Source organism: Trichomonas vaginalis, chromosome I, assembly GCF_026262505.1.
Source record: "Trichomonas vaginalis G3 chromosome I, whole genome shotgun sequence".
Taxonomy (NCBI): Eukaryota; Parabasalia; order Trichomonadida; family Trichomonadidae; genus Trichomonas; species Trichomonas vaginalis.
The window spans coordinates 26,594,658-26,615,810 of NC_067203.1; the positions used below are offsets into that span (position 1 = coordinate 26,594,658).

At 32.9% G+C, this 21,153-nt stretch overlaps 8 protein-coding genes and 1 pseudogene across 9 annotated transcripts, besides 1 other annotated feature; 4 read left to right on the forward strand and 5 right to left on the reverse strand.

Annotated features, from left to right (window-relative positions):
• Positions 1–2,773: 2,773 nt before the first annotated feature.
• TVAGG3_1054940 lies at positions 2,774–4,651 on the reverse strand (annotated as a pseudogene). The gene has a single exon. A coding segment is annotated over exon 1 (1,878 nt).
• Positions 4,652–6,286: 1,635 nt separating this feature from the next.
• TVAGG3_1054950 (spectrin binding) lies at positions 6,287–8,146 on the reverse strand (the record flags this gene model as incomplete). The annotated part of the gene is made up of 1 exon (XM_001321106.1): positions 6,884–8,146. The coding sequence occupies one exon, from the start codon at positions 8,144–8,146 to the stop codon at positions 6,884–6,886; it is 1,263 nt and encodes a 420-aa protein (XP_001321141.1).
• A 327-nt stretch (positions 8,147–8,473) lies between these two features.
• Positions 8,474–10,090: a mobile genetic element.
• Positions 10,091–10,183: 93 nt separating this feature from the next.
• On the forward strand, positions 10,184–12,154 carry TVAGG3_1054970 (uncharacterized protein; the record flags this gene model as incomplete). The annotated part of the gene is made up of 1 exon (XM_001321107.1): positions 10,184–12,154. The coding sequence occupies one exon, from the start codon at positions 10,184–10,186 to the stop codon at positions 12,152–12,154; it is 1,971 nt and encodes a 656-aa protein (XP_001321142.1).
• A 305-nt stretch (positions 12,155–12,459) lies between these two features.
• TVAGG3_1054980 (ubiquitinyl hydrolase protein) lies at positions 12,460–15,600 on the reverse strand (the record flags this gene model as incomplete). The annotated part of the gene is made up of 1 exon (XM_001321108.2): positions 12,481–15,528. One exon carries the CDS (start codon positions 15,526–15,528, stop codon positions 12,481–12,483), a length of 3,048 nt encoding a protein of 1,015 aa, XP_001321143.1.
• Positions 15,601–16,045: 445 nt separating this feature from the next.
• On the reverse strand, positions 16,046–16,700 carry TVAGG3_1054990 (uncharacterized protein; the record flags this gene model as incomplete). The annotated part of the gene is made up of 1 exon (XM_001321109.1): positions 16,159–16,689. One exon carries the CDS (start codon positions 16,687–16,689, stop codon positions 16,159–16,161), a length of 531 nt encoding a protein of 176 aa, XP_001321144.1.
• A 666-nt stretch (positions 16,701–17,366) lies between these two features.
• On the forward strand, positions 17,367–17,810 carry TVAGG3_1055000 (uncharacterized protein; the record flags this gene model as incomplete). The annotated part of the gene is made up of 1 exon (XM_001321110.1): positions 17,367–17,810. One exon carries the CDS (start codon positions 17,367–17,369, stop codon positions 17,808–17,810), a length of 444 nt encoding a protein of 147 aa, XP_001321145.1.
• Positions 17,811–18,322: 512 nt separating this feature from the next.
• On the reverse strand, positions 18,323–18,778 carry TVAGG3_1055010 (histone H2A; the record flags this gene model as incomplete). The annotated part of the gene is made up of 1 exon (XM_001321111.2): positions 18,354–18,773. The coding sequence occupies one exon, from the start codon at positions 18,771–18,773 to the stop codon at positions 18,354–18,356; it is 420 nt and encodes a 139-aa protein (XP_001321146.1).
• Positions 18,779–18,926: 148 nt separating this feature from the next.
• Positions 18,927–19,376, forward strand: TVAGG3_1055020 (histone H2B; the record flags this gene model as incomplete). Its single annotated transcript, XM_001321112.2, has 1 exon — positions 18,938–19,327. The coding sequence occupies one exon, from the start codon at positions 18,938–18,940 to the stop codon at positions 19,325–19,327; it is 390 nt and encodes a 129-aa protein (XP_001321147.1).
• Positions 19,377–19,916: 540 nt separating this feature from the next.
• TVAGG3_1055030 (uncharacterized protein) lies at positions 19,917–21,125 on the forward strand (the record flags this gene model as incomplete). The annotated part of the gene is made up of 1 exon (XM_001321113.1): positions 19,917–21,125. One exon carries the CDS (start codon positions 19,917–19,919, stop codon positions 21,123–21,125), a length of 1,209 nt encoding a protein of 402 aa, XP_001321148.1.
• Between the last annotated feature and the right edge of the window lie 28 nt (positions 21,126–21,153).

A 21,153-nucleotide genomic window follows, 5' to 3' on the forward strand; every position in this document is an offset into this window, starting at 1 on the left:
CCAAGCCAAAAGTTTTGAACGGTTTCTCATTTTATATTGAGTTTTTTACCTCCCTGTATGAGTCCTACTTTCACATATGGCATAATAGAACTTTGCATTTCAGGGTTATGGTTGTTGTGAAGTTGTTGTTAAAGTTCATAGCATCTAATGTCAAGTTGTATGACCTCATATCCTCAACTGTGGAATATTCTTCTCTTTGGATGTAATATTGCCATCTTGTTTATATGATATTTAATCCAGGTTGTAGAAGCAAGATAGTCATTTTATAGTTCGTCTGAACAGTACAAACATAGTATCTGCATTTTTCATTGCAGTTGTTAAGGCAATATCTGTTCTTGCACCTGGGTCAGCACTTTGGTTTTCAACTTCACCGCAAAGTCTTTGACAGATATTTGGGTATAGGGAACATAGTGGAACTGCAATATATTTGGCAGCTAAAGCTTTGAATATCTGGTCCAACATATAGACTGCAAGTCTGCTTTCTATTCTCTTGCATTCAAACTTTTCGCATGTGAACTTAACTGGTCCCAAGCAGTTCCAGCAGCATTGAAGTAGTATTTACTTCAGTGTTGAAGTTTGAGAAACCAAAGTCTAAGTCAACTTTGTCTTTGCAAAGTCGGCGAATGACGTTTTGATTTGCTCCCTTTACGTTGTAAGAGTGAATGGGTCTTGTGTTTGGTGCAATGACTAAGTTATTTTTGCTTGAGTAAGTTCGATAGAAATTTTTTCTGCCCAGTTGGCAAGTATCTTAAAAACTGAAGATGAGGAAAGATGACAAAGGAACTCTAAGTTTCAATTTTACTTTGTTACTGCTGCTGCGTTTGTCCAGAAAGGTCAAACATAAACTCCTGGAACGTTAGGGTCAAGTCTTCTTATTTTCTCAATAGTTGCATACTGGTCTGTTTGTTCTCTAGCTTGTGGTTGTTACTGAGTTTCTCAAAGCGAACCATTCATAGTTTGCCATGTTACTGTTTGAACTAAGTCAGATTAGAATATATCTTATATCCATGAAAACTTCTGGAGCATATTGGTATCCGACATAGAAAATTCCATTGCAACCTTTCTTGTCAGACAACTTGGCAGAAGGTTTTATTTCAATGTCTTTTTCCACGTATAAGAATGAGTTGTCAATAGAAATAATATGAAACCTGTCGCAAGCAATATCTACTGTTGTTGAAAGAACCTTCTCCAAACTCACCTACGTTTCCATAAGAACAGCAGTTGTATATTCGTAGTTCCAGGAACTATTTCTGACCTTCTAATGGCATTGTCGCATTCGTTATACCATCGAAACATTTCCATTCATAGCATCCAAACTTTTTGGCGTTATTTCTGAGCGGCGTACATTCATATGAGTAAAAATATAGAATAGTTGGATTTATATGTCATAATAGAACCCACGTGGACCAAGCTTTACTTTCTCCTGACTGAGGTTTTTAACTCTTCTTTTTCCTTCATTGCCACTACTTTCACTAGATGAAGTTACTTCTTCACTATTTTCACTTTGTTACTCTTCTCTTCTTCTTTGGTGTCGCTTTTGGTAACTTGCCCTCTGCTTCAAGTTGTTGCATCTTTGCCTCATGTTCACCTGTATGTTGTAAATTCCCATGTCCTTTTTGCCTTTGGCTCTGGTCGCCCATCTCAGTAACCTATATCCTAGAAAGATTTCGTCATAGTTTGTATTTGAGGTCTTCGCGTATTGTTGCATGACTCTTTCCTGAGTTTCTGGTTCAAGCTCTTCAAACAGAGCTTGTCCATATGGAATAGCTCGTTTCCAAATATAGTTTTTGTAGCCATTCTGGTTTTTTCCATGTTACCAACTATATCTTTTGTGAATGGGAAAGCTTTTACCCAATCTTTCAGTCTTGCGTCATTTATTTCTGTAGTTTGGTTTTTTTTGTCAAGGAACATGTTTTTTCAATACTAATTTCATTTGGTACTGTCCATTTTGAGTTTTCTTAAATATTCATCCCTTCTCATTTCATTGTCTGCAAAGTAAGTTTTTATGACATTTTGTAAACTTTCGTTTGCAAGGTCATGTACAATAGGTTCTCTTCCTTCGCCCTCCCTAACTTTCTTTCTAAACTCTTCACCAAATTACCATCTCTATGGTTCTGTGTAGTTTTTGAGATAAATGTTCTAGAACGTCAGTGTGTTATTTCCATCAGCCATGTTCATTTCATATCTGGTCCAAAATATCTGCATGTTTCATATCTTTCAATGCATTAAAGCCGCGCTTAAAATACAAGCTATATCTGGTTCACCATTGACTCCATTGCGTCTACAACTTCTTGGAATTGTGGTTGTAAGTTTATGAACCACCTATCTGGATTAGCTTTATGACCCCATCTCATTGTAGTTCCATCGTCTGCAAAACAAAAGTAGGTTGTTTTCCATCTTGGTTAGGTTCTGAATGACTTTAAACAATGTTTCATTTCTATATGTTTTCTTGAATTTAACCTTTTATTTTCACCGAGTTATCCGAAGATTGAACGTTAAATGCTCGTAAGTAAAAAGGGTTGTTGTATTTGTGTACATTTTCTTTCAGTACTTCCATTCTATGCTGAATATTTTCATCTGGTGCTGGATTTTTGTATGTCGCAAAACATTTTTCGATATTCTTCTACTATGTCAGCGAATTTTTTTTAGACTCCTGGAAATATTCATATTCTCCGCATCTCTTGTTGAGGGTCAAGATTTTTCGGCTCCAAATCTTCATCTAGTTCTGTGAAGTTAGTTTCCAAAGGAGTGACTTGTTCGTTTCCTTCAGGCTCTTCTAGCTGTTGTTGCTGAACTATTTCTTCCATGTCTGTTGTATCTGAACTTCTTCCTGTGGAGTTTCTTGTACCTCATCTGCTGGCATTTCATATATTCCGAGACCATTTTTACAATTTCCCTATCTACGTCATCCGCATTCATAAGCTTTTGTTCTTTCGTTCCGTCTCTATTTTACGCGTTTCATGACGAAAGTTGAATTGTCATTTAGCTCTGACATCAAATATCTCGGAGTAAATTCATCCATGTCATTTGGATGATATGCTATTAAATCATATCCCTTAGCGAGCTTGTATTTTTCCAGGTTTGAGATTATATCCGTTTTTGGTGCTGAGCCATAAAGCTAAATAGGTCGGGTCAGTATTTCCATCCTTGAACTTTCCAATAGCTTCTTTATATCTGTCACTAAAGTCAACAGTATCTGGGAAACCACACTCTTCTTTAAGCATTTTTAAGAATTCTTGGTTTCCTTGTTCTCTACTTCTTTTATGTCCTTGCTCTGTTTGTGGTTGTTGTTGTGCAGTGTTTTGAACTGTTGGTTGCTGTGCAGTGTTTTGAACTGTTGGTTGTGGTGCAGTGTTTTGAATGTTGGTTGTTGTGTTGGTTGTTGTGTTGGTTTTGGTGCATGCCTGTGTCTGTGTCCATGTGACGATGTAAATGTTTTAGGTAGTCCTGGTGCAGGTGCTTCTCTTGGAGGGTTTGGTGGTATATAAGTTCCACCAGCTGGCACATATGTTCCATCTGCAGCGTAATGTCCTACCTGACTTTTCGTTCTTAAGAAAGCATTTACTAGGTCTGTTTTGGTCTGTTGTAACTCTTTTCTTGACTTTCCACAACAGTTGCTCTAACGCGTCATAGGCACTTTGAACTGCCTGTCTCGTTGCTGCATCTGTTATTTTCGTCATATTTTGTGCTACTTCTTTTAACTCTTTGTCGAAACCTTCAGACTTCAGTTTCTTTCCAGATGAGAAGTCGTTCACTTGTTTCACCTTACTATGAAGAGCTTCGAAAGCGTTCTTAAAGTCAGCATTGTTAAAGTTTCATTTGAACTGTCTTCATCCGCTTGTATTTTTGTCCTTATTGACCTATAAGCTGGGCTGCTTTAGCGTTGGCTTGGGCATCTAACCAGTCATTGTTAGCTTTTATATATTCTGCGCTTTTCATTGCCTTTTGCATGGCTGCGTCGTTATTTTTACTTTCTTGTGCTAAGTTTTCATACTGTACGGTTTGGTTTTGCAACTGTAAAAGTTTTTCTGCCTTTACATTTGCTTCAACTTCTTTTTTTATACTCATCGCTTCCATATATGTCTTCAGGGCTTTTTGTTTTATCTCTTCATCTTTCAGTATTTTATATTGAGTAGTATGGTTTTTCAAATTTATGACATCTTGTTCCATTTTTGCTACTTCTGCTGCTTTTTCTGACACTTTTTTCGCATATTCCTCTGTACTTAGTTCTTTCAGTTGTTCTTCTTTCTCTTTTTTCTCTACGTTTAACTCATTGAGTTTCTTTGTGTGTCTGTCATATTCTAGTTTCTTTTCGTTTTCACTTATTTGCTTCTGTATGTCTATGTTTGACTTTTTGACATCTGTTATTTGATTTTTGAGTGAACTCAAATTCATTTGACTTGAGGGTTATAGGCTGTTCCGTCTGCAGCTCCACCATAGCCTGCCATTTTCGCTAAAAGTGCCGCTCTTAAACCTCCACTCGTGCACCAACAACTCGGTTTAAAAGCATAGGATTGCTTGACATTTGTTGCAACATAGTGGGGTCATTCAGCATTTGTTGTTGCAACTGTTGTTGTGGTGTTAGTCTTACTATTGGATGTTTCAATGCTCTCTTCCTCTTACGTATATTCTTACGTAGCTTACGTGGCATTTTAAGTGAAGTAAAAAACGGTTTTTGACAGATGTTTATATGACACTTTTTGTTCAGCTCAAAAAACTACTCGGTCAAAGTGTTGTCAAACTTCATCGTATATGTTTTGTCAAACATGAACGTATATGTTTTGTCAAGACTTCTTCGTAATGAGCGTAAATGACCCAAAAATAATGTTTATGTTAGAATGTTAGATCTAACACGTTTTCTAACATGTTTTCTAACATCGTAGAAAACTCATGATTTCTTCGTATATGTTTTGTCAAGACTTCTTCATCGTCAATGTTTTGTCAAACTTCATCGTATATGTTTTGTCAAAACTTTCTTGTCTATGTTTTGTCAAAACTTTCTTGTCTATGTTTTGTCAAAACTTTCTTGTCTATGTTTTGTCAAAACTTTCTTGTCTATGTTTTGTCAAAACTTTCTTGTCTATGTTTTGTCAAAACATTTACGATGAAATCATGAAAATTCATGAGGTGAGAAAACAGGTGAGAAAAGAGGTGACATCTCACCTCTTCACCTAAACATTATTTTTGGGTCCTTTACGCTCATTACGAAGAAGTCTTGACAAAACATTTACGTTCATGTTTGACAAAACATTACGAAGAAATCATGAGTTTTCTACGATGTTAGAAAACATGTTAGAAAACGTGTTAGATCTAACATTCTAACATAAACATTATTTTTGGGTCATTTACGCTCATTACGAAGAAGTCTTGACAAAACATTTACGTTCATGTTTGACAAAACATTTACGAAGAAGTCTTGACAAAACATTTACGAAGAAGTCTTGACAAAACATTTACGAAGAAGTTTCGACAAAACATTTACGAAGAAGTCTTGACAAAACATTTACGAAGAAGTCTTGACAAAACATTTACGAAGAAGTCTTGACAAAACATTTACGAAGAAATCATGAGTTTTCTACGATGTTAGAAAACATGTTAGAAAACGTGTTAGATCTAACATGCTAACATAACATTATTTTTGGGTCATTTACGCTCATTACGAAGAAGTCTTGACAAAACATTACGAAGAAGTCTTGACAAAAACATTTACGAAGAAGAAGTCTTGACAAAACATTTACGATGAAATCTTGACAAAACATTTACAAGAAGTTTGACAAAACATTTACGAAGAAGTCTTGACAAAACATTTACGATGAAATCATGACAAAACATGAAAACATATATAATTTGTGAAAAGCTCCTGGAAGACCTCCGAATAAAAACTTCATTTATGTGGGCTAGAAGGCACGAAGTGCCTGGAAGGTCACCCCAAGAAAAAAAAACTTCATTATACTCATTCATCCTCAGGGCTAGAAGGCACGAAGTGCCTGGAAGCCCCACTCCCTCCTTTTTTTTTTTTTTTTTTTTTTTGGTTTAACAAAGAAATCACCAATATAAAGGTTTTTTAGTAGAACGAGATTGATAAAAACTATGGTATGATAAAAAGACGATAATTTTTTTGGCGGGATAATTGAAGAATATGAATGATTCGAATTACAGACATACTCTAGTCCGAAACTTACTATGGTTCGTGACTTATTTTTGACACAGAATAGCTGTAGACTAAGGCTTATTCTAGATCCAGACTTATTATACAATTAAATTTGCTTTTGGAATAAGACTTAATTTTAGTTACAAACTTATCTTAATATCAGACTTATATTTAGAATCAGACTTACTTTCGTCCGAAACTTACATTTCAAGTCAGACTTACTTTCGTCCGAAACTTACATTTCAAGTCAGACTTACATTTCAAGTCAGACTTACTTTCGTCCGAGATTTACATTTCAAGTCCAAGGAAAAGAGACTATTGATGACTTACTTTCCATCGATGGTGCACAACAGCAGGGAGGGGATTGGTGGGTTTGGGGAAATTCGCTGAGGCACTAGTGTCCGGATTGTTCGTCAAATAGGTTTCCTTTCCTATATTGACTCAGAAAAATTTGAGAGTTAACGAATAATTTTGGCGCCAAAAATAATTTCTCTTAATTTATTAAATTTAATATACGCACATCCATAAGTTATGCTATTTTTTCTATTTATTTTGTTCTAAAATTCTAAATATTTTTTTTTCATAACATAAAATATGATGTCTAGTCTCATTTACATAACAACATGCCTTAGAATAGGTTTTTTATTCTTTTTGTCACTTTAAATTAAGAATAAAAAGATAATTTAAATTGAATATTTGCGATTATTCTCACTAATGCTGCTTTCTCTTTTATTAGGTAGACAACAAAAAGTTAGCCTTGGACTCCCATATCAGATTTTTGATTGGTTGCGTATATAATGAGCTGGGATTGATAGACGAAAACCCAGTGAGAAACAAATTACAATTCTTCAATGTAATATTTGTGTTCGAAATAACAAGTAACATTGATAATTCAGTGAAGTTATCAAAATCAAAGTTAACAATTCCTCCAGTTACAAATAATGACTGAATATTATTTGGAGGAGATGAACAAACAATGTTTACTTCTGTGTTTCCTGATAATTGTAAATCCAATGTTTGTGTATCATTGATATTCATCAAATCAATAGTTTCTTTTGTATCATTGAATGCTAATATTATTCGTTGTGTGTGCGAAGTAAGATATGATTTCCAACTATCATTGTATGACTGATAGAAATATCTTGGAGTTTCTTTACAAATGGAATCTTCGATGTTTCCTCCAAAACAAAACTTTGAAAATACAGAAAATGGACTTTCAATGTATTTAAACTGGATCATTGTTTCATTTTTCGTGAGTTTCAAGAAAGTGTTTGATTGGAATATAACTATCTCTTCAATACTTGCGGCTTCACTTATTAAATTTATTTTCTTTATTGAAAGATTCGTTTCTAGAACATCAAATGTGTTCTTTCCGGCCCAGAACAAATCATCAAACAAGATTTCATTTTGTTCTGTACTATAACCTGGATTTGTTGAAAAAATGAAATTGATTTTCTTGGCATTATATATTGTGCAAGGAATTACACCTGTATTATGATGTACGCATGCCAAAAGTCCATATTCGTGTAAAATTAGCTCTTTTACAATAAGTTTTGTAGATCCATAACTTAATTTTTCTGAAATATTAACAGTTGCATCGATATTAATGACTCCATCTGGTGAATTATTGATAGTAGATATTACTTCTGCTGATATTACGTACTTCGAAGATAATGTTGAATTTGTTTGCAAATTTATCGAAATAAAGTCCGAATTAGGAACATCAACAATGAATTCTGTATTATCTCCAACAATTACTTCAGTATCTATAACATTTGCTCTTAAAATGTTACTTTGATTTTTAACAAAAAGATTAGCAACGGAATATTCTTTTTCGGAAGAGAGAATTGCATTACCTAGGAGTCTTATATTCGAGTCAGCTATTTGATCATTTCTTTTTTGGTCAACCGTCAAAACACAATTTTCAATCATAATATCTAATAAAGGAGTTTCCCATGATAGACTAAGTTGGTCAAGAATTAATGTGGAATCCATGTTAAATTTTATGTGCGATTTTGAAAACACTCCTTCGGTTCCAGAAATCAAAGGAAAAGTAATTATTTTACCATTTGAGTATGTTATTTGCAATTTATCACCTTTAGCAAGGACTGTAACTTTATCTACTATGTTTACTGATATTTCCTGTGGATTGTATAGCTTCAAATCTTGAATTGGTATTTCATCTCCAACAATATTGATTTGATTGAATGCTCTAATATCTGAAACTGTATAAAATGTGCTCTAATATATTGAAATTGTTCCTTATATTTATAAAAAAATATTTTTGCTCCATTTCAAATATTTTTAATATTGGGTTAATTTACAAAGGTACATTCACTAGGCGATAACAGTAAAATGGGATGAAAATAAGATAAATAGCATCCCTATATAGTGCCTAACAATATTTATACGGGCCAAAAAAATTTGGCTAGAGATTTGGCGAGTTATAAAACTTAGAAAATTGAGAGGGATTTTTATTTTTGAATTTTTTTTGGAAAGTTAAAATTGCGATTAAAAATCGATTTCCAGGAGAACTAAGCATCTCATCATATATTTAAATCGATAAAAATATTAAATAATAGTTGAATAGTATAACAACGTGAAATTATGGCTGAATCTACAGAAAAAATGAACATATTTGACATTTTTGAAAATTCATACGTTAGATGTGACAGACTCATAAACTATACTTTAGCTAAGATTGATATATGGTTTCAACAACACATGGTTAAAATCGTAAAAATATTTTAGATTTCAAAAGATATATATAGGTAATATAATGGAACAAAGTCAACAAATAGCATGTTAAATATGTTTTATAATTAACTTTTTATTAGATCCAATAGTAGATATCGAATGGTTTCCAGCTTTATGGTTAAATATTTTCTTTTTCTTTTCGAGCTTCTCTTTAACTGTTGTATTAAGGTTGTAAATTTTTGATGCTAGAAACTATGGAATCTTCTTTGCTGCTGCATTTTTCTTGAGAGTTCTTGCAATTTCGAATAGATCTGCGCATTGTATGAAATGGAGGCTTTAAAATATCTTGAAAACAGAATAGGACTGCTTTTCCAAAGGAATGCTTACTTGTAAATCAGAGAGTTTCAAAATTGAGAGCAAGATTATCATCATAACTTTCGATTTTGCTGCGAAAAAGGAAGACAAGTAATTAACAAATCATTTACTGTTGTTCATCAAAAGAAGAAAACTTTGATAACAACTAATGATGATAAAATCAAGCTATCTTTTAATATTTTAAATTGATAAGACATTCAAAATATTTGAATGGTTTAAAATATTTTCTTTTAATTTCTATAAGATATTATCATGATTATATAATAAAATTTAAATTTTTATTCAAAAAGGCAATATTTCAAACTTTTAATTTCAAAAATCTTAATTCTGCAATAAGTGTATTTAATTGTAGCAAATTTAATGATCCTTCGTCATGCTTAGCAATTTGGAACTCATAAATTAATGATTTCTTCAAGTAAAATTCTGCATTATTTCAAAAGTCAATAATTCTCTAGTAACTTTTCTTCAAACCCTAACCATTATATTATATGTATAATGGAGAATAATTGCAAAGAAAGATAGCCGAATTTACTGGGTAGTTCTTGTGATGCGAAATAATTGCAAATTAACACCTAGTTTTAACAGCATCAATCTCTTTTTGCTCTCATTTAAATGCATTCGCACACTTTAATTTTGAAATATAAGAGTTTTGGAAATTATCAAATTTATCTGCTCAAATACTATAGATCTTCATAAGTGTTAATAGAATCATTAGCCTTACATATAGTGTTTAATATAATGATGCACATTATACTGGGATTCATTCCTTATTCATCTAGTTATTATAAGATTTACAACCCCATGAAAATTTAAAATTTTGTCAAAAATAGTGAATGTACCTTTTAATTTACATATAATATTAATAAAATAAAGAGTACGTTATTTCATTGTATTTCAGTTTTGATAGATTTACATGAAATTTTCCGTCACATTTTCTGAAAATTGTAAAAATTCATTGATATGGGCGAAGTAACGTTTGATAGAAAGAAATTCAATGAAATCAACGACGCAATCATAGCCCATTTCGATGCTGCTCCGATTCTTTCGCCCCGTACAAAAGAAGAGCTAATTACAATATACGGATGTCCTAAAATGAATGTCAAAAACCCGGATGACATTCGCCCTCCATCACCTTCTGAATCAATTACGAATACTCAAGAATACCTGAAAAAGTTAGCTCGTGACGGATTCGTCCATAGCGTAGATACAGATGCTTTTGACAGAGAAATGATGAAAAGAAAGAATGAAGTACTTCAGAAAAATAAGAAAAGTAAACAGCAAGAAGAATATGAGAATTCAGATATCACTTCTCTTGTCACGCAAGAACCGTATCTTCAATACTGGATAAATACTGACACTGTTCAATCTATAGTTGCTGAGATCAACAAGTTACCACTAAGAGAAGTTCACACTAATTTTATTTTAGTTTCGCGATTCTATAATTCAATTACAGCATTCGTTAGAAAAGCAAAAGCACGACAAACTAAAAAGAAGCTATCGGATGCGATGCTAAAGAAGCAAATGTATGATTTCGTTATGGAAGCAAGAAATTTGCGAAAAAGTATTTTTGATAATGCAATTAGAACTAACACAATCAAAACAGAAGATTTATCACCGGATTTACGAAAAGAATTTGCAGAGGCAATAAGTACCGTTGAATTAAAGAAAGAAGAAGATAAACCAAAAATTTCTCAACAACAATTAAAGAAAATCGGTCAAGAAAATGAATATGTTTTCTTAGCGCATGCTAGAGCAACAATGGATAAGTTCCCTAAACCATACCAAATGAATGAAGAAACATTTTACCCTCACGAATTAAAATCTACAGAACAAAAATTACTTCAAAACATCGAAAAACTGCCATCACTAGCCTCTGACATCATGCGTAAACAATCACGCTCTGTATCTCAGATTAAAACACCAGTTATTATTCAGCCAAAAACGAAAAAAATCAATGTTATTTCAAATTTCATGCCAAGAAACAAAGAAACTAAAAGTAATTCTAACTCCGATGATGGAATCGCCAAAGTTGATGCAGTTAAGTACTTTCTTCAGCATGAAGACCCAATTGAAAATCGATCTGGAGATATTACATCAATTGTTGGTGAACTCCATGATATGGCTGATGTATATTTGGAGATAAGAGATGTTCAACCTGAAAAGAATCCTTTTCCTCATCTTCAAGTTCAAGATTATGTTCCGCCTAAAATTGAGCCAAAACCGAAGCCAACAGACTCTGCTGTTCTTGTTGGGGATACACTTATTACGGATACGATATGGAATACTGCACAAATGGGAGAAGAATTATCTCAAACAAAGGTTCAACCACAAAATCCGGTCAAAGAAGAACCAAAGGAGGAAGAAGAAGTCATCATAAATGGAATCACAATGAAGAATTTGAAGGGCGCTCAACAAGCTTTGTCAATGAGTCCAACATTCAAGTTCCTTATGACACATTCCATTTTCGGAGAAAACAAAATTGAAGGAATTGAAGATTCTATACCTGTTGTTAAGAAATTGGATGAATATTTGAAGAGATTGGGATATTCGTCATTTCATAAACTTGAATTGTTCAAAAAGTATTCAACGAACACTGGAGATATGTCAAAGATCGCTGATACAATCAACTTCTGGGAAAATATGGCCCTGGCTGCTGAAAAATTTGATAACGCATACAGAGAACTGAAAAGCTACATTTCTATTGGATTGTCAATTGATGAAACAATAGGAAAAGGAACTAAACTTGACCCTCTCAAGGCAAGCTTCAAAGCTGCCTGCGAAAACCTTGAAAGCGCTGGACAGAACTTGCAAACAGCAGCGGGAGATATTGCTTGGGTTAGAAACCATTCTTACCACGAATTCATCGAAAGAAAGAAACAAAAAATTGATGAGATGGAGAAAAAATCTCGTCAGGAATCTGAAAAGAAATGATTTATCATTTTTTATTCTTGTTTGTATTTATATTTGTTTGTAAATATGTTATTATATAGTTTGCGTAAAATAACACTGTAGTATTTGAAAATCAAATTTCCTCCTGCTTCGTTTGTTTCGTTTAAACGAATAAGTGTTTTTAATATAATCACAACCTGATTTATTGATGGCACAACCCTTATGAGATCGAAACAGTAGCGAATTCAATGATGTCAACAAATGATACACCAGTTCAAACTGATCTAATTCCATGGAAAGTTTTAGTAAAACTCATAATTTTCTGATAGAAAAGGATTGTAAAAAAATTAAAAACAAAAATATAATGTTTAGTTATAAATCTTAAGTGATCTTTGATGAGAGCAAGAACAACTGCAAGAAGAGCACTCGGTTACCCATGAAGCTATATCCTTTGGCTTTTCGAAAGCCTTCGGATTCTTGAAAATGATGTGAAGCTGAGAAAATTCTTTCAATTCATCAAATATGTTCTGGTCATTTTCTGGTTCAATACTTGGGTTAACAATTGTGAATTTGACGTCATCATCTACTAATGGCAGCCAATTCTTAATTGTTGTCACAGTCTTCTCGAACTTGTCATTGTAAATCTTAGCCATGAATGGTTGTTTGAAGAAAATTTTTGTTCCAAAACCATCAACATGACAAAGAGCAGCAGGAATTATTTTTCCATCATCTTCATTTTCTTGATGTTCTGGAACAACTTCGATTCTAACTGTCAATAAATCATAAGGAACTGGTTTAATCATATCAATTTTTTCTGAAAATGTTCCTCTGTTTATCAACAAACATCTCAATTTTCCACTTTTAACTTCGATTCCTGATTTCCTTATCTCTTGGTATAATTGGTATGGCGTTGATTCTTTTGGCATGAAAACTAAATCATCATAAATGATATTAAATGAATCATTCGAGAACTGAACTTTATAATTGTTGTATTTCTCGATTTCTGAATCTTTGATTCCTTTAACAATTTTCATGAACAAAACAGTGACATTCGAACAAAACAAATCCCTCAAATGATACTTTGAAGAAATTGGTTTAACACTTGGTCCATTGCATGAATCATTAGGTAATAATAGCATTGCTTCTTTCTCAGGATCAAATTCGATTTTGGCCATCTGAGATATATAATATTTGAAGTCAGGAAGTGAAATCGATGGCGGAAAATTGATTTTACAAAGTAATTTTTCTTCATTCAAATTATAATCATATACAGCCAAAGGAATCATCTTAAATTTCTCTTCGAAATACGATGAAACTGTGCCATCTTGCAAATGTGGAAGAATCTTGTAAATTGTATTTTCTTCTTGAGAAACGGTTTCCGGTTTGACAGGTGAAGTGAACTGATAAGTTGTGTGTAAGTGAGGTGACTTTGGATTTCTTTGGAAAATCAGAATTGTTCCTGAATCGATCAAATTAGCAGAAAAACTTTCGTTTGTTTTTGCTGGATTCGCTGTTCTGCTTTGTAATTCCTGGAAAACGAGAAGTTCTTCGTTTGGTGGATATCCAAGTGCTTCATTTACTTTCTTAAATAATGTGTTTATGTTTGATTTCAATGAAACAGTTTCTGAGAACAAATAAACCAATTTTTTGGTTTCATGGAAATAAAACTTCAAATAAACAACAATATTATCTTTTTTGAGGTCATCTGGATCTTCTTCACGTTTCTTCTGTATAAATATTGTGGAATTTCCTGTAAAGAAACTTCTAATTATTGAAATTTTTTGAGATTTTGAATGCAAAAGTGGCAAAACAGGAATTTGGAAAATTTCCGTCAACCAAAGTCTGAATTTATTCAAGTCCAAGTTCATCTTTTGGCTGACGATGTTATACAAGTCTTCTGTTGTTTGTGTGCGGTCAATTGTCACTGTTTCTATTGGTTTTCCTAAGAAACCAAATTCCATATTTTCTGTATTTTGTTTTAGAATGGTTTCATCGATTAAATCAATAGAAACAAGTCCTTTTTCGGATTCTTTCTGTTCAAGAAGCTTCTGATTGTAATTATCGATCTCTTTAACTGTGTTCTTCACATGTTCTGGAATCTCTTCCAATGTTATCGGTTTGTAAAGTTCAGAAATCATGTTTTTCTTTGTGTAAATCAAATAATAAGCAGAAGTTCCGCCGTATCTCTCATTTGAACCGAAATTATCTCTTATTGCAGCATCTTCTTTCTCGAGAGTCACCAAGGAATCATCAAATCTGTACCACTTTGGTTCTTCTGTTGGTTTGAGGAAAGCATAATAATGTCCGCCATTTACAGAGCCAGAATGGACCAAAACACCTGTCAATTCATAGAGACTGTCTTCTATGTATTTGGAAAGATCTAATTCTTTCGGAAATTCGAATCTTGAATTTAATTTACTAATATTTCCAAAATTGTCGTAAACAAAACGACTTAAATGGAAGAACAGGATTGGAGGAAGCTCAACAAGTTTGTCTGATACAGAAACTGTACGTCTTCCATATTCACTTTCTGTATTATAATCTGAATATTCAAAAGAAGCAAAAAGAGATTCCAATGATTCTTCCAATGTCTTATAACCATCAACAGTAAGTGTTATATCATAGAAATAATCGTCTTTTGTAGAAACATATGGGCAATCTACTGCTTTAATTACTTTTTGCATTTTTCCTCTGAACATTTGTGAAATTTCATCTTTTCTCCCTGCCTTTGTAAGTTTCGTCTCAAGGTTATCAAGCAAAACTCTGCAAAATTCTTGAATATCTTGCTGGAAACCAGTTTCAATAGCATCCCAGCCAAATGAGCGCGTTAAGTATTTAGTAGTAACAGCAGTTGTGGATGTCTGCATGTAATAGAACAAATGTTGTAAATTTAATGGAATTGATTTTTCAATATCATCTGTTCCTGCTGTAGGCATATTGTATATCATCCTTCTAAAGGCTGTTATGCTATATAATGCTTGTAACATTGAATTCATGTAGCAAGTTGCTCCTTGATTGATTAATCCAACAAAACCAGTCTCATTCTTTGAAATGTAATTCGGATTTACTGCTGGTCTCTTCGATGTTCCTACTTTCTTCGCTGTGTTTGTAGGTCTATGTTTCTTTTCTGTCAAAGAAATATTGATTTTGATGTTGAGTTGATTTTCGATCAAGTAATCATTAATATCTGATTGATTTATGTTTGTCATGACTAATGTTGACATTTTGGAAACACTTACTAAAGATTTTCCTTCTAATTCTATGTGTTTTTCGGGGTTTGAGTGCATAACTGTCAATTTGTATTCGCAGCTAAATGTTTTCTTAACTAATTCTGGACCTGAAAACTTAATAACAATCTTTTTTACATTTTCTGGTGTATTTGCAAGACTAAGCTGAGCTTTTACACCCGAAATCATGTATAATTGCGATTTTCATGGATCTTTATTGATATCATTAATTATCCAATTCTCGTTTAGAGACGAATCGGATTCCATTCAAATACAAAAATGAAATCAAAGTGAATTGATATCAAGTTTATATAAACAACAGGTGTAGCTATTTAATGCAATATGTTGTATAATAATAAACGTTCTCATAAAAATTTTCCAAATACATAAATTGAAAAGAAAATTGTTTCATCAATGTAATGGAAGTTTTTCCAACATTAAACTAGAAATCAATGAATATTAATAGGAGTTTTGGAATATGTGGGAAATTCTCTGGATAACATGAGCAAGAATTCGTCCATTTTGACTTCAATATTGATCAAATTTTCCACTAATTAGCGCCTTTAAGGGTTTTTGAAAGTGTCTCGGATCTTTTTGTTTCCATGTGATAATTTCTATAATAAAGGTCTTGTCAAGCTAAATGTTAGTGAATTTGTTGATTACATTACTCAGTACAAGATTTACTGAAGTTGTAAACGTTGAATACAAGTAGCTCTAAATATGAATTCATGATCTAAAATGAATTAAATAATATCTACATGAAATTTTACATAAATAAAATCAAATGGAAATAAAAATATAAAGAAAATATCATACAAGTTATTTGGCTTCTGGTATTTTGATGTTCTCTGACGCGTTCTTAACGTATTCATAGTAGTTTTTAGTATCTTCAACTCCATTATCAATTGGGATATAAACAGTTACATCTTTTGATAACTGGTTTTGAAAGGTGTTTAAATTTGGCTTTTCCTTTGCATTCTTTGCCTTAGCAATAACTATTGGTTTAGGCTGATCTTTCAATTGTGAGTTTAACCAATTCAATGATTTGAGGCTAAGGAGGGAGGCTCCAGGAGATGAAAAATCAGGGAAGAAAAATGAAATGAAAACATTGTCATTCTGCGTATATTGTTTTGGCCATCCTTTACGGGAAATTCTTGATGAATCGACTACCACAAATGAATACGTTATTTGGCTGAATGCTGTTGTCATGAAGGTTTTGTTCATTAAATCTGCAAATGCTTGCTGACCTCTATCTGGCATGCCAAATATTAGGCATGTAGCTTTAGTCTGTGGATTTAAATTCTTCTTCTTGTTCTTTTTTCTGTCAACAACAGAACCTCCGCACCCCATGCCAAATAACGATTTTTTTTACACTACAAAAGACGATAATATAAAAAATGATATTCCCACAAAAGTCTTATGGGTTTGCACAAGCTTAACACTCAAATAGATTACGAGTATAAAACTTATTTTTACATATTAGATATCCTATTTGGGAGAATCTTGTGTATATTTGAATCAAATAGAGATCTATTTTGATGTTTCACTAAACTTGTATACAAAATTTATGTTTCAGTAAATTAGTATAGCATCTCCATCCGTTATCCTATGATATTGTTAACAAAATGGATACAATAATGTTTCATTTTCAGAAATGAATGGAATTGGACATAGAAATCTTCTTGTTATTTATAATTATTTGAATTCTAATTGTAGTATGCATATAGCGAATATTGGTTAAAGCATTCGCAAATTAACCCTCCAAATAATGAATTGCTCAAAACTATTGCATATTTTTTAATCCTTATATTGTGTACTCAAATGTGATTAATGTAGAGAATCTCATTTCTTGGTATTTGATTTCGCCATAAACAATAGTTGGATTTTTCGGAGTTCTTGAGAATTGGTTGTTATTGTTATGCTTATGTAGATCTAAGTAGTGCATCCCGCAGGTGTAGGGGTTAATTCGAAAATACCAAAAATAATCGTTTTCCCCTCAATTCTTAAGCCTAATCACACTAAGCAAAATGTCTGCTGTAGGATTTCAAAATCATGTGGATATTAATCTCATTATTCACAGAGATAGCGAAGATATCAAGATTGGTTTCCCATTCGACACCGTTAACGATGATATTGGCCAAATTGTGGCCGAATTAAAACAAACACTTGGATTATCAAGTGATGAAGAAGTTGATGTTAGAAACTCAATTAGGAATCAAATCAACGAAGCTCTCAGGCAATCGTTAACAGACTTCAGGCAACAAATTCAGCCTAAAGAAGAAGAATATTCAGATGGACTCGACGACGAAGTCTTCAGTGACCCAGAATACAAAGCATTGCTCGAGAGGCAAAAGGCTGAGATCGCCGCAATGGAAGAGATGCATCTCAAGCAACAGAGAGAATTAATGAACGCTCAAACATCCCCTTCAAATGTTCCGAAGGTCGTTGATGATTTAATTGTTTTTAGCTGATCATCCTTTTATTTATCCCCAAATTTATCCGAAATAATATTATCAATAGGAACTCCAACGCTTGACACGTTGGATTTATTTTGATATTGGAATTGGAAATTAGTCTAGAAGCTCCTTTTACACTGGTATATCTTAAATTTCATTTCGAAGAATTTTCTCCAATTTTACCCTTTCATCGCCCAATTTTGTTTTGTCTTTCACACTTAAGGACAGATGCTTCTAGGCGCAACAATTTGTTGAACAACTTTCCGATGAAGTATATCAATTTCCTCGGAAGATCATGTTAAGAATATTCCTTGTTAAACATGTTGATCTACTCAATAGAATTCTTGTAAATATTTAGTTGGACCACAGATCATTTAAGGAAACATTTATTTCAAAAACCTTATCATGGAATGAACTTATCTTGAACGGGATCAGATATATTACGAATAAGAACCCTAATTAGGCAATTTCTGTTACTTTTCTGATCAAATTAATAACAATTCTAAAAAAAAAAACTTAAAAAAAATAAAAAGTTGTATTGAAAAACAGTAAAATCGTTTACTCCTGTGTCTGAGAAGCATCCTTGCCCTTCTTTGGATTGCCGAGGAGGACCTTGTGGATGTGTGGAACAACACCAGCGGAAGCGATGGTGATGTTGGAGAGTAATTGGTTCAATTCTTCATCGTTACGAACGGCAAGCATGATGTGGCGTGGGGAAATACGTGTCTTCTTGTTATCACGAGCAGCGTTACCGGCAAGTTCGAGAACTTCGACAGTAAGATACTCAAGAACAGCAGCCATGAAGACTGGAGCACCAGCACCGACACGCTCACCATAACGGCCTTCACGGAGGAATCTGTGAAGACGGCCGACAGGGAACTGAAGACCGGCACGGGATGAACGTGTCTTTGGATGCTGGCGTTCGCCATCGACGGCTGTCTTTGTTGCTGTCTTCTTAACACCTTTCTTGGCTGGCATTATCAACTAATGAACTTATCAAAACCCCGCCAAAAATTTAGTTGGTTATGGTCTTAAACCGTTCCTTAGGTATTAAAATTTTTGTGGTCTAAAACGGTTTTTCAAAGTCCCGCCAAAATACTCTGAATTTTTTGGCGGGCGAATTTTCAGTTCATTAGTTTAAGATGTCTTCAAAGAAGCCAGCATCTAAGACACCAACTGAGAAGAAGCCAGCCGTCGAGGGAGTCGATGCCGCTAACGCCGCCAAGCAAGATAAGAAGCTCCGCCACAAGAAGCGTGCTGAAACATTCTCATCCTACATCTTCAAGGTTCTTAAGCAGGTCCACCCAGATATCGGTATCTCCAACAAGGCTATGATGGTCATGAACTCCTTCGTTACAGATATCTTCGAGCGTATCGCTCAGGAAGGTGCTCGCCTTGTCGATATGAACGAACGTAACACACTCGGTTCTCGCGAAGTTCAGACAGCTGTTCGTCTTGTTCTTCCAGGCGATCTTGCCAAGCACGCCGTTTCAGAAGGTGGCAAGGCTGTCGCTAAGTTCAACGCTGAGTAAACTTTGGCTGTTATTTTGGTAAAAACTTTACATTTAGGTTTATTACTTATTTTATCTCTTTCATGAGAAATTTATTTAACAATTAACTAATTTTAGCAAACAATAATGTTTCTATCGAGTGTTGGTAGTTGTTATATATATAGAAATATGTAAGCTCAATCTTACTAATTCAATTAGAGTCTAATTACCTAAGATTGAATAAAATATTGTCAATTATTAATTAAAGTAAAAAAATTTTCACATATTTTATCTTGATATGATGAATTACGATATGTACTAGAATCGTGTTTTTCCAAATTTTTTTCAGATTCTAATTTTTTAAGATGAAAAATGTTAAAATTAAAATCAAAAAATGAAATTTCAATTTTTTTTTGAATTTTCACAAGAATTAATATCGAAGAAAGTATTTTAAATTAAATAATTAATGCATTTTCATTGATTTCAAAGTCAATTTATGCATTTTACGTTTATTTTGAATCTTTTCAACCATAAAACGATCTTATTCGCCGGATAAATTGATAAATTCAACCATTGTTACATCATTATTAAAACAAAAAATTTCAAATTTGATAATTGTTCTAATATTTGGATGAACATCCAAACTTCGAATGAACCCACTATAACGAAAAACATTCAGAAATACTTCCTTGATGTTCGTAATGAGAATAATTGTCATGACTTCATTAAAAACTTAAAATTGAATTATAAAAGCGCTATTAATTTATGCGAACAATTCATATTAAGTTGTGTCTGGAAACAACCAGCTAAGCCTCCTCCAAAAAATCCATTATTAATTACAAACTGCCCAGAATTAAATTACGCCAAAATCAAAATCAGGAAATTAATAGAGAGATACAAATGCGAAGTTTCAGATCATATTGACAGAAGAAAGGCAGAAATATTATGCCTCTATGACTATTGTAAGAAAGCTATTGATAATTTAGAAATTTCGCAACATAAAATGATTAATATTACTCTCATCCCTCCGAGATTAGATGCAAATCTATTAGTATCTTTCGAGTTAGTCAACAAAATTAACATTTTAAATTACTTTATTAATGACAAATCCACATTACAAGATTTCACTCCATACGCTATCCCAAAGCAACAGATAAATGAAATGCTTAATACTTTATGGGGTCTTAGGGATAAAAAGACTAATTGGTTTCCAAGATCTGCAATTACTGAAAGACTTGAGCTTGCATTTGCTACGCAAAAACTTTCTTTCGATACAACATCTAAAATTACTTTTATCAAATCCATTTTTGATAATGCGAAACAACTAGAATATACACTTGGATATAATACCGACAATTTTTTTGAGATTTATTTAACATTATACAGATATGCATTTGATAGATATCAACATTTGTTTCGACCAAGCGGATATATTGTTAAACAATTCAGAAGCAATCACATTGATAATTTTCAGGCCTTATGTAGTGAATCAGCTAAAGTTTATAATCAAGCACAAGAATACCTTTTTAATTCAATGTTTGAATGCAATCCTATCGATATCTTTTATGGAATTAGTTTAATTAGCGAATCAATTGTTAAGATATGCAAAATTGAGGCTAAAAATCAAAATAAAGACATTCCTACATTCATATCATTTGATAAAACCATTGTAATTTGGCATAAATTAATTATTGACACAGATTTTACTTATTGTTCGTTTATCAACGAATATTTAGAAGATTACGCATCAGATAAGTCGTTATCTGATTATACACGATGCTCGTTTGAAGCATTTAAAGTTTGCGTTGATGATTTACTCAAAAGTTCGACGCTTGCATAGTATATTTTAAACATTTTGTTTGTTTTTA